This window comes from Clarias gariepinus, chromosome 9 (genome assembly GCF_024256425.1).
Source record: "Clarias gariepinus isolate MV-2021 ecotype Netherlands chromosome 9, CGAR_prim_01v2, whole genome shotgun sequence".
Taxonomy (NCBI): Eukaryota; Metazoa; Chordata; class Actinopteri; order Siluriformes; family Clariidae; genus Clarias; species Clarias gariepinus.
Genome location: NC_071108.1, coordinates 4,834,522 through 4,850,926, shown reverse-complemented (window position 1 = coordinate 4,850,926; position 16,405 = coordinate 4,834,522). Strand labels below are relative to the sequence as shown.

At 38.9% G+C, this 16,405-nt stretch overlaps 1 protein-coding gene across 1 annotated transcript; it reads right to left on the bottom strand.

Moving 5' to 3' along the window:
- Positions 1-2,996: 2,996 nt before the first annotated feature.
- On the bottom strand, positions 2,997-15,700 carry LOC128530675 (uncharacterized). The gene is made up of 9 exons (XM_053504733.1): positions 15,263-15,700; positions 12,525-12,698; positions 11,897-12,054; positions 10,270-10,468; positions 9,682-9,778; positions 8,378-8,549; positions 8,123-8,275; positions 5,863-6,011; positions 2,997-3,232 (listed from the first exon to the last, which is right to left on the bottom strand). Exons 1-9 carry the CDS (start codon positions 15,499-15,501, stop codon positions 3,161-3,163), a joined length of 1,413 nt encoding a protein of 470 aa, XP_053360708.1. The 5' UTR covers positions 15,502-15,700; the 3' UTR covers positions 2,997-3,160.
- Between the last annotated feature and the right edge of the window lie 705 nt (positions 15,701-16,405).

Below are 16,405 nucleotides of genomic sequence, written 5' to 3'. Positions count from 1 at the left end.
TGTAATTAAGCCGAGTTGAGGATGTATTGTGGCGTTCGACATGTTAAATACCTTGTCTGTGGTATCTTGCAATGATCAAATGATCATGTAATTTGTGCAAGGTTCAATAAATTAAAATAAATAAATAAATAACTACATTTGAAATTTAATATTTTATATTAAAAGCTGGCTAAGTAAAACTTGTTGACTGTAAGGTCAAGTTTTTTATTTTTTTATTTAAAGGATATGTTGATTCAGTGGTGGTAAATCATCAACTCAAAGCTCCCACTCTTTGATTCAGTTTGTTTGGAGGAATCAGTAAAAAAAAAGTGTTAATGCATATCAATACAGTTCTGTCCTCATCCTTACACTAAGGTATTTGTATGATATTTGGTTCTAAATAAATAAAGTTATAGACTTGCTATACTAATACCAGGTTGTCTCAGTAACTAGAGTATCTAGTGCTCTAGATTGCAGTTTGGGACGCAGCCTCTGGCTGACATATGAAACCAGAAGCCAAACCCTCCTCCTCCTTCTCCTCAGTCCATGCTTTTCCCAAAGTCTGTTTCTCATTTGGATGTCCCCCCCACCCCCCACCCCAGTCTATGGGTTTTGGGCTTGAAATCTGATGCGAAGTAAAAAAAATTAGAAGAATCTCTCCCACTCTCTCTCTTTTCGTGTGTGAAAGTTTTTTTTTAAACAAACCACTTACAGTAATTTATGGCCTGATGTGTCCTAATAGACAGTATGATTTGTTATATTCCCTGTACAGAATATTTACTCAGGGGTGGGGGGGGGGGGGGATCAACATGGTCTGAGTAGAAGGAAGTGAAACAGATGGAAACAGAAGCCTAGCGAGGTCATGACCTCTTTTGATGCGAGTCGGAGTTGAGCTCCAGGACCTCAAAAAAAGAGCAGAGATTATTTGGGTTGCTATTAAAAATAAACGTAAGCTGAAATACTTTTGAAATACGGTTAACTGTGACGCATACTGCAGCGGAGAGGATTATACACCGCGGAAATTATTCCTCAGCCATCTTGTCTACAGGGAAATGGATCTGTTTTTATCATGTTATGAGATTAGAGCAAACCTGGACATTTGTACTCATTTTTAAATTTAAATAGTCTTGGCGAATAATTTTAGTAATTACATTTAGAAATAGTTCATTAAACCTAAAAGAGAAAACTGATGATGGAAGTGTTTGCTTATACACTGTCTGGTCTGTTGCCAGAAAAAAGTTGCCACTTTAGAAGGACCTGCATCAAGCAAAGAAAACAACTAAGGATATTTGAAATATAAATAATTGGAAATATACAGTAAGAAAACTACCTGTTAATCAAATAGGCAAAAAAAGGCTCCAAAGATTGGATGTTGGAGAAATCGAAAAAGGTCATGTGATCGGATGAGTCCAGATTGATCCTATTCCAGAGCAACGTGTACGTCAGGGTAAGAAGAGAAACGCATGAAGTGATGCACCCACAATGCATTGTGTCCACTGTACCAGCCTCTGAAGGCAGTGGTATGTTCTGGGGTTGCTTCATTCACATTATGTGGCAATTAAATAAAGTCAGATGATGACATGAATAACCAGGTTATCACATGGAGTTTTTCATATTCCAGGACTCCACGATTATGGAAAAAGTGGTTCCTTACACAAGTGATCCTTACTTGGATGTTCTACTATCTTATATCTAATTAAATTTTATAAAATGTACAGTATGCCATTCGGTTAATCATTACCAAATGATTAGTGTTGAAAAGTTTCAGTGGTATAAAAGGAAGAAAACATTTGAAACATGCGGTCAGTGGAAAATGATCAACTTCAGGGTCATAACGGTACGACGCCACTTCATCACGGTTTTGTTCCAACACTCATCTGGAAGTATTCTTATCAAAACCTATGTAACATTAACCTAAACACAGGAGCCAATAACTAGCTAATGCTCTCCTTCCTTAACTCAGAGAATAAGGAAAGCCAAAAAAAAAAAAACTAACCTCAGTGGTATTTCCTGTAACTGTTTATACTGCGTTTGATTCATAAAAGGTCAAAGAGGTAGCTCATATTCACAGCATGTAGCCCATCGACTTCACAGAACACTTTGGGAGTCGTATACGACCGCGCCGCTTTGATACGTGTGTGGGAGGTCACTAAGGTCAAAGAGGGGAGAGAGAGAGACGACGGAGAGCACTTCTGCTTCTGCTATTCCAGATCGGCCCCAAATAAAACTCGTGCTCACTCCATTTATATTGAAATGTATATGATTAGGGGTAAAAAAAAATTGAGGTCAAATCGAATAATACGTATTAATAAGCTTGTGAATATGGAAGTAGGTGAGATATTGGTGCAAATGCTGAACACAAATTCACGGCATGTGTAGAAGATATAGCGTTGATATAGCGTCCGAGTTGAAGCGACGGAAGATGATCTGGTTGAGCTGAGGATAAAGGAGAGGAGGTGAGAGAGCTAGACAATGTAAAGCACTAAAGCGCCGCCGCAGCGCTCTGTGTAGTTGGAGGCAAAGCCAGGGCTACAACGGCAAATCTCACCGCATCATTATCAGCGGCTAGACGAACCGCAGTGTGGCTAACGTTAATTAAAGTGTTGAAAAGATTTTCAACCAGAACATTTCAAACTCCCAAATGGATACTTTACTGAAAATGTTCCGTCACCAGTCACGGTCTAGCCTTAATCTAAGCTGGAATATGTAACGCTCATATATCCAAGCTGTCACTTCGTCTGAGAAGGCTGTTATTCATGCTCGTATACATGTAGCTTTAACGGCTGACTTAAGGAGAAGTCTGGAAGGAAGTCTATCCATCCTGGACAACATCAGTACATTATGACTCACAGATAGAATTTAAGTCACAATACTGTGGTGTGTAAAAAAAGTAATGAAAGCAGTTCTCCAGAAGGTGGTAGCCTTGCTGAGGGAGTTCGATTACATGGTTCAAAAGGGCTCCATAATGTCAACAAATCACCTGAAGACGAATTTATTAACCACGTTCACAACACTGCTATTTTTAAAAAAAACATGTTTATTAAAAGAATCAATAGGTAGTTCATGAAAATGTGAAATGGAATCATAACAGTTGACAGACATCCACTTTTCATAGATGTAGTCAGTCATTAGTCTCACTCACACACACACACACACACACACACACACTCTCTTGAAGAGATCAGAATCGGTCTCTTTCCCCGGTCGGCTCCAGGGCGCACAAGGATTTCCTGCTCCTCAGGCTGTACCTCGGCTGCGGACAAGAAAATTGATCCGTATTAGCAAACGAATGCAGCTGAAAACCCCAGGAACAAAAACACAGCCCGGGTATGATAACATCTTATAGACGTCTGCTGAATCTCTAAACTCTGATCTGTATCAATAGGCAGGGATGGAAAGAATGGAACGTCTTGGTGGATTCCTGACATGCCTGGGAATTAGGGAGGAAGAATTCAGAGAACGTGCCGACAGACTAATGTGAATAAATTCTGCAAAAAAAAAAAGGAAAGAAAAAAAAAAAGACCAAGGTCATTTGTTTCTTTTCGCCCATCAAGGATTGAGTTGCATCCCAGGATTAAAGTCTGAACAAACCAAAAGACATCAGAAACATAAAAATCAACCGGTACAATATCATTACAAAACTGTGTGAGGAAATGACGGACACCCTGGCATACATTTACAGATATACACATTTCTAAAAAAAAAAAAAAAAAAAAAAAAAAAAGACACTCGGCTTTACTCTGGCTTTCTGTGCTAGTTTCACGGTTATACAGCTTTCTTTATCTTTGCAGCACGAGGACTAAACTGTTCAGAGGTTTAAGGGTCTGGAACACCGGCACAGAGCACAGGCTCCACAGAATTGTTCTGAAGGAATCAAATCTTTTGGATTAAACGCTTCACCGCGTCACGCTTCATTTATTTTTAAATCTCGGTTTAAGTGTCAGTTTGGCGACGAAATCCGGACTTTAATGACCTTGTCATTAAAATATGAAACCGTAGAAAAATAAATGTTCACCTGTCACGTTTGCTGCTTGTTACCGTAAAACGTAGGATTAAATGCTTCCGCTTGGGTGTGGTCATTACTTTAAAGGTTTAAACTAGAGATGTACCCATTGTATACATTTTTTTCCCTTAACATTTTTCTTAATGAAAAAAATCCATTAAATGCATGTATATACTAAAACAAACTATTAGATTATTTTTACATTTTCTGCACAGGATTGATCAATTCAACATCGAGGGTGATCAACATTCACCTGCTCCCACTGAGAGACAAGCTTCTTAAAATGCAGATGCACCATAAGGAGGTGGGAATAAAGCACGGACGCACATGATTTGCTAGTCCTGGTCTGACTGATGTACTGGCTACTGATGGCTGATTCAGACTCTTGATGCACGGATGCTAGAGCGAACACATTTCCTGCTCAGTGTGTGTGAGATTGGCTCACTGGTCACTGGCTGATCGATCGCTGCATCTTTTCATAAAACTAGATGCTGCTCTCGATGCTGAATCAAAATGTCATAAGAGAATGTCGTAAGAATGCAGTTTGTAATTAGTTTTAATTGAGTTGTAATTACAGTAAATAGCATATTATATATGCGATTTTTAAGTTTAAGACTTAGATATATAAAATGAGCATACACACATTCTATATAAATAGATGAGTCAGCCTCACTGGTTTCAATTAGTAAGTCAGGGAGCACGATATTAATAAATGGCTGTCCTGTAAGGCTGATCTGATGGTGGATAAAAAACAAAACAGAGTTCACAGTGGAAAAGAGCTCTGAGACAAAATGGCATCCGGGATTCCGCTCGGGATTTAAAGGTGCAGAGACAACACTGTTACATTTAACATGCGAAATTTATTTCCTTATGCATGATCATGGTTTTTGTCCGCATGATGGCACTGTGGGAAAAGGGGACAGATTTGGGTAAGTGGATTGGTATGCTTTACACTGTATATTCGTGTCAAAGGCGTATAAGACTCACTTGGTCGGACTTGAGAACAAATCGGACTTATGAACACGCTCCTGGAACGGAACAGGTTTATTTGTTAAGGTAACATACAGGCTTTGGTTTATTACAATCTGCCCACAGGATATGCTAATTTGAAATATGAAAAAAGGGCTTACATCTTAAAAAAAAAAAAAAAATTACTACGAAAAAAAAAAACATTTGTTCATCTCAAAATTCAATAGATGATACTGTACATTTTGTAATACGCGATTATGAATGTGTGATTGAAATCTACTTAATAAATGCGATTTCACACTTTCATGCACACTTCATGGTAACACGAAAAAGTTTAGTTCTTTACAAAATTCAACAGATGGCGCTGTATATTTTTAAAACCGCGCTTATAAGCATGCAATCAAACTCCACGAGAACAAAGTCGCAAGCTCACCTATATATATTTTGTCTTGGTCCATCACATAAAATCCCAATAAAATACATTTATGTTTGTGGTTGTAACATGACAAAAATGCAGAAAAAAGTATAAAATATATTTTCTAGCTAGCAAAAGCATGCACCGTATGCCGCGTGCACCTTGCAATTGATATCAGGTTTTTGTGCTTTCATGCAGACGATTTCTTTTTTGCTTCGAGAATGAAGATTGAAGAAAACCTGTCTTAAAATATACCCATGTATGTGTAATCTAGGCCTGAAATGTGAGAAAATTATCTGCTTATTCTTGTTGGGGGCGGAGCTCATTTCAGGCCAAAATAAATTTTTTAAACGCAACCCTGAAATAAATAAGCCAGCCGTAATTGTCTACTTAATGAATGCGATCTGTATAGAAATGTGATTTCTAGTTTATGCAAGTTCTTTGATAATTACTTCCATGTCCAATTGGCAAAATGCATTGGACCCAACATTCCTACCTGGTTGTGGCTTTCTTCTACGATCACGCTGTAGACGACTGCTGAAGAGTTACGCACTCGGGAGCCTGAGGAACGACGCTGTCGCCTTTTTGGGATCTCAGAGGTGTTCGGAGCCTCCAGTGGTGGAACGAAGCTCTCACACTTTTGGCCTAATAAGCACAAAGACAAACTCTCAAGAAGAATTTAATAAACAACTAAGGATGTAAGAGTGCAGCATTTACCAGAAAGTTGACGGCATGAAATGGTCAATATAGTCAAATAATCAATATAGCTTTGTTACATGAACTATACATTTATTTAAAAAAAAACATTTACACCGAGGACGTGAGACGTAAGTAAATGTCTCCAGCAGCAAGAACAAGGCGATACGAGCGCACAAAGCATAAGATGACTAATGTGGTGAGTAGGTCTGTGTGGCAGTGTGGGCACGGACGAGCATTATCTGTATACAGACAGGAGGCAGGAAAAGCGTGACCGTTTTCACCTGTCTGATTATTGAACTCGAATGATGATGACGAAGCCTCGAACCGTGTGAGAAAACATGTTTGTTCTTATTGCAGAAAAATACTCCTGTTCAATAACTCGACCCGAGTCCATAATGTTTGAGTTTCATATACACACAGGAACACAACACGGCGGGGAAACACAGATAGGCTTCGCCATCCATCACTGTCGAGTGTTTGAATTCCGTAATCACGCCACGTCTCTTTTCAAACAGCATGCACGGCAAACAGAGAGGCTGCGTTCCCCGATAACCAGCTCTTTCGCTCAAACATAACACTCTCGCACCTTTGATTTAGCAGAGTGATTACTCTAACCTGTTTGGACAGCTTTTTTCCCTTAAGTAAAATGATCATTTAAAAACTTCGCTTGATGATCTCAATCATATAAGTGTGAAAAATATGAAAAAAAACCACATATTAATATTAATAATAAATATAGTTGCAAGCAACAATGACGAGCCCAAGGACACTGCGCAATTTGCACACTTCACACACTATATAGGGACGATTTCAGCTTGAGCCCTAAATACTTGAGTAGTTGAGTGCGTTGGTGTGTGTGTGACATGTGAGGGTTAATGTGTGAGAGAGAGAGACAGAGGTGTGTGCGTGAGTGTGTCGTGCATGCGTGTGTCTGTGAAATCTTATCTTATCTTAATTAGGGATGCACCGAAATGAAAATTCTGGGCCGAAAACGAAACCGAAATTTTTGGATGCACTTGGCCGAAAACCGATAACGAAACCGAAAATGGCTTCATTAAAAAACATGTTTAAAATATTTTCTTTTTGTTTGTTTTAAAAAAACTACAAATTAATTAAGCAATCAAACTTTTATTGATAATAAATAACAGTAATAAGGCTGTTTAACAATAACAAAACTTGCTTCCAAGTGCTTCCAAACCGCCGACATACTCCGTGTTTGATGCGTAATGACAGCGCGAACGAGACGGGAGGATGGGAGAGACGTGGCGACAATTTCGGCTTTTATTTTCGGCGCTTTCTTACGTTTCGGCCGAAACCGATAATGCTATTTCGGCCGAAAATTTTCGGCGGCCGAAATTTCGGTGCATCCCTAATCTTAATATTATCGTGTCCTAATCCATTTTCAGTGCAAGTTTAAGGCATTGTCATGGCTGACCCGTTTGAGATATCAAAACTCCCTCCGCAATTTTGCATCCTCAATGTCTTTAGATCACATTGGCCCGGTTTGGTGGCGATCGTATAAATTCCCTAGGAGGAGTATATCAAAATCCATCCATCCCAAAATAACTGACTTCCTGTTGAGTTGAGCTCAGGACATGCAGTGCGAAAGTTGTTCGGCTCAATGATCTCTAAATGTGTACAGAGGTGCAAGTGTGTACGAGCTATGTAGCAAAATCTCGTCTGGGGGCCCGAGGGCCACGTGACTCTTAGGCATCCTAAGCAGATTCCAACCTGTCTGCCAATTTTTATATGTTTTTGAGCATGCTAAGACGCCCAAAAAGAAAACCTTAGAAAAACAAGATCAGAAAGGGGGGAAATACTTTTTCATAGAACTATAAATCACACCTACTGATAGGCTGCGTGAATCGACACACTAGGATTGAAAGAAAGCAGCCGCCTTCTTGTGTCTTCTCCCAATCTGTGTGGTTTATGTCCAAGCAACAATTAAATCAAACGTTACTTAATCTTTTTTGTTTAAAGTGGATGGCGAAAAAATTAGCCCCATCTTTTTAATTTTTTTTTCTTCTTCTACTTCTACCAAAAAGACATATGCTTACTTCTGTGAAGGGAAGAAAAAGACGACAAGGTGTCCTGTACAGCTCGTGAAGGATGCAGGATGACCAAACTGCTCTCCTCTTCTTGATCCCACTTTTCCTCCCAGTGCCTCTTTCTGGGCTTGGTCCAGTCATTTAATGACCCCGAAAGACGTTCTTGGGGGATGACGGGGGGGAAAAACAGAACTTAGACTTGTGTACACACCCATAATTGACTTTAAATCGGAAGGTAAATCCTAGGTGAAATCTGCTCCGTACCTGCTTTCTTTAGCGTTTGCTTAAGATTACACTGAGTCTCTTTCAGCTCCCTGAGGATCTCCAGACTTTCCTTGTTCACGTTGCGGAAACGGGTGGCGAAGTAGAGCAGAACGACGCACGCGATCGTCACCATGGCCTTCCTGAGAAGCCCGACCAAAAAGGCGAGACGCTCCTATACCACATGTAAAATAAAATAAATTAATAAAAATAATAAAAATAAAAATAATAATAAAGTTCACAATAAAAACAACTTATTAATAATTATGTGTTTGAGGCGTTCTGTAACATTTATGGACGGAGTCTCCAGTGTAAGGATTCTGTGCCATGGATCCTTTGTATAAATCACAAGCTACAAATTATACAATTAAATAAAAGAAAAGAAAAACAAGAACTATTAACAAGAAAAATAAATAATAAAAATTAATGATAAATGAATAATGAGTACCGGTTTGCAGACAATTAATTAATCACGATTAATCACAATTTTAATGCAGACGATTAATTAATCACGATTAATCACAATTTTAATGCAGACGATTAATTAATCACAATTTAAAAATACTCAGATTTATTTATATTATAAACGTACAATGTTGAAGTAAAGAAATGCATGACAAACTGGTTAGAGGAAACAGATATTTTATAGTCTATTCTAAAATTTACATGGGAAGCCATTAGGGTCAAACTTGGTCGTATGATTCATTTGCTTTAAAAAAAATTAATAAATAAAAGAAAAAAAAAGTAACACGCAAAAATTTCTAGATCATTCATATGCATTGACGTGATAATACTGACAGCCCTGATGAAAAAAGTAACACGTATCTTTAATGAATTTCAAAATTAGAAGCGATGAGAAATGGTGCTGTTTCGTAAAAAGAATAAAACATAAAAACAACAGTATCAAAGTTTTAAAAGCATTCCTTCTAGTTTTTTTTAAGAACACACCTCTTCGTGCTTTATTCCCTTCATACAATGCTCAAATATATACCATATATATATATATATATATATATGGTATATATTTGAGCATTGTATGAAAGGAATAAAGCATGAAGAGGAAAATTCATGTCAGACCCCGGACAAGTATTCCCTTAATATATATATATATATATATATATATATATATATATTAAGGGAATACTTGTCCGGGGTCTGACATGAATTTTCCTCGTATGTGTATGTATGGTTCAAGTCAAACAGGGACTATTTCCTGTTCCCTCAATTAAAAATTTGTTTTTTTGAGAAGTATACTTGATTTCTTGTGTTTGTATAACTGATCACTGCTACACATATTAAAAACCCACCATCTGCTGATAACCGGGACTCCCATCTTCCAGCACCGTCCTACAAATCAAACGCTCCAGGTAGACGTTCAGAGCCACCAGGCCGAACATAAACAACCTGTAAAACATGAGTTAGTCATTTTACAAAACAACATAAAATTGAGATGTATGGTTAGATATAAAAAAGAAAAAAAAAACAAATCTAAAACAATTTTCCATGATCACGTGAGACCCCTCGAACCCGACTCCAACACTCCAGATCATCAGCGAATATCTGTGCCGGGGATTAGCTTAATCAAAGAGCCCTTCAAGAATCTGCCCTGCGAGTAGAAAAACACTCCCATGTGAGTGCTATCTTCACCTTGCCGGTCTGCTGGAAGTGACCGCATTCAAGTCTGCTATTACTGAAGCACATTACTAAAAACGTTTATCTGCTTAATCATAATGAAAGCGCCGGAGGACATCGTCCCCTTTCTGACAAGTGTGAAAAATACTCTTCAGCTTGCAAAGTGTCTTTCGTATTCCATAGAAAGCTACAGCAATTTCGCTCGCATTATTACAGCCTCGAATGGAAACCCTGCATGTAAATACGCGGTGATATTCGCTCACCTCGCGCCCGAGGTGCGGCGTGTAGAGGTGAGCAGGAAGGACGCGCAGAACCCCAGCGCGTTGTACAACAGGGAGCTGAGGGTGTGAGACTCGGACATGATGAAGCTCTGAAGGAAAGCGACGCGGTTGAAGATCTCGGCAAACGCCACTTGCTGCTCCTGGACCGAATGTCTCATCTCGGTAAACACATCCTTCAGACCTGCAACGCAAACATTAAACGAGGAATAAAACACGGCTATAGGAAACTAATCAACGTTTCTTAAACGCAGCCTGATGTGAAGTAAAAGTGTTTTATTATTTCTGTACACCCATGCGTCCAAAGTTAGAAAGAACTTGTCATACTAATAATCGTTTATAATAGGGCTGCATGATTGACACACATCACGATTGCAATTTAAACTGCGATATGTAACTTTTAAACATACCGTATTCATACGCGTATTCAAACACGTATCTGTTTGACGATATTCATTTAGCAACTCACAATTATAAAAAAATTAATAAATAAATATATTTTTGACAAATTCCACATAAATTCCTGACTATTTATATATGACCTGTAATAAACTGCAGACTTTTGCGAGTAAATAATTGTACACGTCCATATTGTGATTTTGTTACTTTTAATGTTGGACAGACCTCACTTTTTCCTCTCCGTCTTGTTAGAAAGCACTGGTACTGGAGACTCCTTCCATACGCATCTTCTTCACTATAGTAACAATCATACACTGTTGTTCAATAACTAATGTTTTTACTATTACCTTAGATGACGTCACGTCTGTCTATGCATGTCCCTGAGAATGAAACATTACTGATATAACAAGTAGTCTTTTACAGTACAGTATACGTTTTCATTTGGGATGGTAAAATGTTGCAGTTCCTCTCTAATCCTATAGGTGGTGCACTCATCGGCATGCCGCACAGCCTCCTGTGTAGATGGGCAAATTATTATTACTTACACTTCGAAAAATGACATCTTGGCAAGTGAGATATCCTTGAAACTAGCCGGAAAAAAAATTCCTCTTCTATTAGCCGATAAATGTTTTTCTTTCAAAAAATAAATTCCTTAAAACCAGCAGAATTACCTGCCAACGCTCACAACTTCAGTTACATTTGTCAAGAAATAAGCTTAATATTCTCATATTTGGTTTGTTGCTGCTTTATTTTTAAGAAATTATAGAAAGGCTTGGCTAGAGTCGATGCACAAAATTTGGGCAATTATTTTTATGGGGCTTTTTTTTGGGGGAAATGTAACAGAATAAAAAAAATAATTTAAAAAAGTCGAATCAGCAGTAGCTATAGATAAATAAAAAACACATACGGTTCAGGGACAAACCATGTGTAATCCTTAGTACTGCGGACCGTACAGACCTACTCTCACCCATGCTGCGACCGATCGTTAGTGTAATTAACTATTATAACACCTGTGATGCAGAGTGACATACACTGTATATAGTTAAACGCTTCAGTGCTGTTACAGTCTATTAAACTCTCATCCAATCAGATTACTCGGACAGAACTAGCTATTGTATAATAAACAATGTTAAAGACAAAATATATGAGTAATGTTATGCACGGTTATGGTTCATGCACTATATGAGAGCAGACCAGTATTGTCTTCTGTTACCCTTGGTGGAGTGCTGCAGTGTACTCTTCAGCTCTTCTCCGTTACGCAGGATGGTTTCCTGAGATTTCAGAGCTGCACTTTGGGCCTCCACTAGATCCTCAGCCATCCTCTGGGTGGACGCAAGCTGCTCGGCCACGCCCGCCGAACTCTCAGTCAGCCTGAGAAGTACAGACACGCGGAATTAGAAAAACATACTACAAGTGACAGACTGATATACTGTATAACTGGTATAATTATTCATTTTGTGTGCTTTATCAACCTGGTGTGCTTTATGTTTTCTGCACATACTACAGTACACTAAAGAGTCAGCTCAAGAATTAGTGGTAAAAAGAAAAAAAAAAAAAAAAAAGACCATAAATTATTTATAGAATTAAATATTAACCCGAATTAAAAGATAGATCTGTTTTTTTTTTTTTACTTAAAAGCCTTCACCCACCTTTCCCAGGGGTGGCAATAATTATGGAGCTGACTGTCACTGTGGACAAATGCAAGCCTTCTTTTCCAGGCAGGTGTTACACAAGCAAGCGCTCGTAAAACTGTCCACCTCGGCATTTCAATAAACTTTAATGCTTTTCTTAAGACTGTAATTAAGTTAAAATGCTCTGCGGTACTCAGGTTGTTGGAGCACCTGTGGATGGTGTTCTCTGCCTGACGCTGCCACTGCTCACTCTGGAGGAAATGGCAAATGCTGTGGGCGTGGGTGAAGAACTCGGTGTAGGTGTTAAACGCGACGGGGTCCATGTCACGGGTGCAGGTTTTCACGTCGCTGCCCTCTGGACACTCCGGAAAACTCCGCCCGGACCTGTAACGAACCCGGGTGACTTTTTAAAATGGACAGTAGACAGGCTGGAGATGATTTATGGAGTGTAATTATGATACGCAATGCAGAGCAAGTTGGGATGTAGCCATGAGTCACATTTAGCAAGCATCAATTTAAATACGTAACACCTAGTGCTGTTCAGAGCACATGAGTAAAAAAAAATAAATATATATATATATATATATATATATATATATATATATATATAGATATATATATATATATTTTTTTTTTTTTATAAATAGATTTTTATATACAGTATATATATATATATATATATCACATATACACACACACACGATGAGCGGGCCCGCAGGCACAGTGGGCACATGCATTTAAAGGGGATGTCCCAGGGGAAATTTTATGTTTAGACCTTAAAAAAGCCCCAGATGCTGGGGGGAAAAAAAGCGCCACACTATGATATCACTAAACATGATGTCACTAAACATGAGGTCACTCAATATGATGTTCGGCAGAAAGTTATTAACCACAAGTTTAAGGCTCCGCCACAGCTGACCCATTTTGAGATACCAAAAATCCCTTTTTTTTTTGTTAGATCGCATAGGCTTGGTTTAGTGGCAATCCTATAAATATCCCTAGAAGGAGTAGATCAAGTTTGACCTGACTTCCTGTTGAGTTGAGTCTATGACATGCAATGTGAAAGTTGTTCAGCTCAATGAGCTCTAAATACGTACTGGGTTTTGCGTGCATACATGCAAGTGTGTATGAGCTATGCAGCAAAATCTTGTGTCAGATTCTGAGGCGTTTTAATGGCAGCAATGTCACAGTGCTTGGGCCCTAAAAAAAAAAAAAAACTCTGGAATGTAGGATTTGTTCTTTACGGTGCTGAGACTCTTCATCATCATCATCATTTAGGACATCTCTCTTTGCATGGCTCGTTTTACACATGAAACCAACTAAATGAGTAAATGTTAATAAAAAAAAATTGCCCGCAGCTTTTACAGCTTTAAAATCTAAAATATAATAAACGTCATGTTTTTGACATCAGGCATTACATAATCAATCATTTTCATCTACTTTTTTTTTTTCCATCGCCAGCAGTTTTAGAAGCACTTTGCTTGCACAGCTGATGCTGATACATCCTGTTTCTCTAGATGTTATTTTATTTTTAGAATTTTTTGGTATACTGTGCTTAACTTTAACCCTATTTACAATATTAGTTACACCCTGGATTTCTCTTCAGGTATTAAACTATATTTGCTATAATTAAAATACTTATTTATGATGATTTTATATATTAAAATACATAATTTGTATTTCATGAAAAACCCCTGCAAATTAAATAGCGCCCAAAAACTATCATAAAATATCATAAGTCAAGTTTCCTTAATGGGCTGTCACATGTCGAGGGTTCATTATAATGGTAAAATAATACTTAGTTATAATAAAGATAGAAATTCCTGCTGTAATATAATTTTGATAACTGTGTTTGTTACCACATAAAGACCTTGCTCAAGCGCGCAACAGGTGCAGCTTAATGGTGCTGGGGCTTCACCTTCTGATGATCAGACAATCAGTCAGTCAGACAATTCATTAATCCTGAAGGAAATTCCAGATCCAGATATCCAGCAGCAAGAGGGAAAGTAACCCAATGACAGGTTCGTATACTGTATATCCTACATATAGTCAGTATACACCGGGTAATGGAGGACCTGACAAGAGTGTGCTGCTATATACGTGTGTATACAAACACATACACACACACAACATATACCAGAAGCATATAATTAAAATCATTTCTGTATATACACCGTATCATTCAGAACTCATATGTACATTTACATTTAGGCATTTGGCAGATGCTCTTATCCAGAGCGACTTACATTTTTATCTTATTACACATCTGAGCAGTTGAGGGTTAAGGGCCTTGCTCAAGGGCCCTGCTTAACTTGGTGGTTGCAGGGTTTGAACCTGGGTTTGAACCTGGGATCTTCCGAACCGTAGTCCAATGCCTTGACCACTGAGCTACCCCTGGCCCATGACCTCATGCACATAAGTATCATGTTACTTTTTTGCACATGATATCTTCTTGACATGTGTATCCACTGCACAATGTTTGCATAGTTACACTCCATGTTCTGTCTGATACAAAACATTATTATTTATTGTAAACAGGCCAGCTATGCACTTCTGGTTGGATGCTAACTGCATTTCACTGGCTCTGTACATGTAACTTGCACAATGAACCTGAAGTTAAATTTAATCTAATCTATAAATAAAGTATGTAAATCATAAGGTTTACTTTTAAAAGGAACTAATCAGTGAAATTAAGTTAATTGCAGTGCAACCTGGATGTGCAATTTTATTTCATGCAAAGTGATCCCAGGAGTCAGCACTGAGGATATAACTCTGAGCTTGCAATGCATTTAAGTCTAATCAGACCCAAATGCAATCCAATGCATTTAATTTTTCCCCCAAACAAAAACGTTTGTGCACGCATGGATCTGTGTGTGTGTGTGTGTAAGAGAGAGAGAGAGAGAAAGAGAGAGAGAGAGGAGCGTGCATTTGTGCATGATAATTCGGACCTTCTCAGGTGACAGTGGGTGAACGCCAGGGCCATCATGCTCTGCGTGTCCTCGGAGAAATCCCGACAGTTCGCGTGAACTCTCTGCAGCGCGCTGGACCAGCACGCGCCATACCGCGTGTGCCCCGCGAACTCCCGCAGCCTGTGTAACTCCACGCGCCCTTTCTCGGCTAAAGCTTTATCCGCAGCCGCACAGCGCAGGAGATTAAACACGACGCAAACGATCAGAATGATGCACATCGTCCCTTCCGTTGAACGAAAGAGAGTCGAAACGCATCAAATTACAAAACGAGCTCGAGCTCAGCGCGTGCACAGGGCCAACTTGTAGGCACTTCCGGTGGGGGATTATCAAAGCAATTAATTTAAATAATGTCAACACACACAACTTCTTTATACATTTTTTTTTTAAATAAACTACTTTTGACATTATTTCACGTTAAAGCAAACTTATAAAAGGTGAAATAAATTCACACGACGTCTCCGTTTCATTAAATCCATCACCCTGCCCTCCCTATGGCTCCCTGAGGAAAAACCGCCATTTTGAAAGCCATTACCTCACGCGGTCCCTCAAGTATTTATCATTAAAAATCAAATACCGTGTTTATCACGTAATAAAAAAAATGTCGCTTATAATATACTGTATACTGTTTGGGTCTGGGAATTCAAAAGAACATGGGCCGTGCCTGAAATGTTGCCCAGACCTATTGATACTCCTATAAATGTGCATTAAAGTTGGCTTACATGAGGTGGTGTCAAAAAGTTCCAAGACTAGTTTTGTATCACGCAACAGAAGGCAGCAAACGGCTGCTCGCACAGTCACAGGAGGCACCGACCCTTCATAAGTCAGCGTGCCAAAAGACATCGCCCTGTGTACGTACTGTACATCTGGAGCTGTGCAACTGGTGCTAATCTGACCGTGTGCGTTACCATGTCTGCGATTTCATTATGGATAGCATGAATCCTGCATGAAACTGGGCAAATCTGCCACAGGGAAATTTGACATGATTTACGGCGATGCTGCAGCGAGTCGTTCCAGTGGAACGCGCGCTTTAACATCACTGGAAGTCGACGAGAGATCTGGAGGACCTTTACCGAGCTCAACCCCCCCGGGAGCACCCGACAATTTGTGCGTGATGACGTCGGA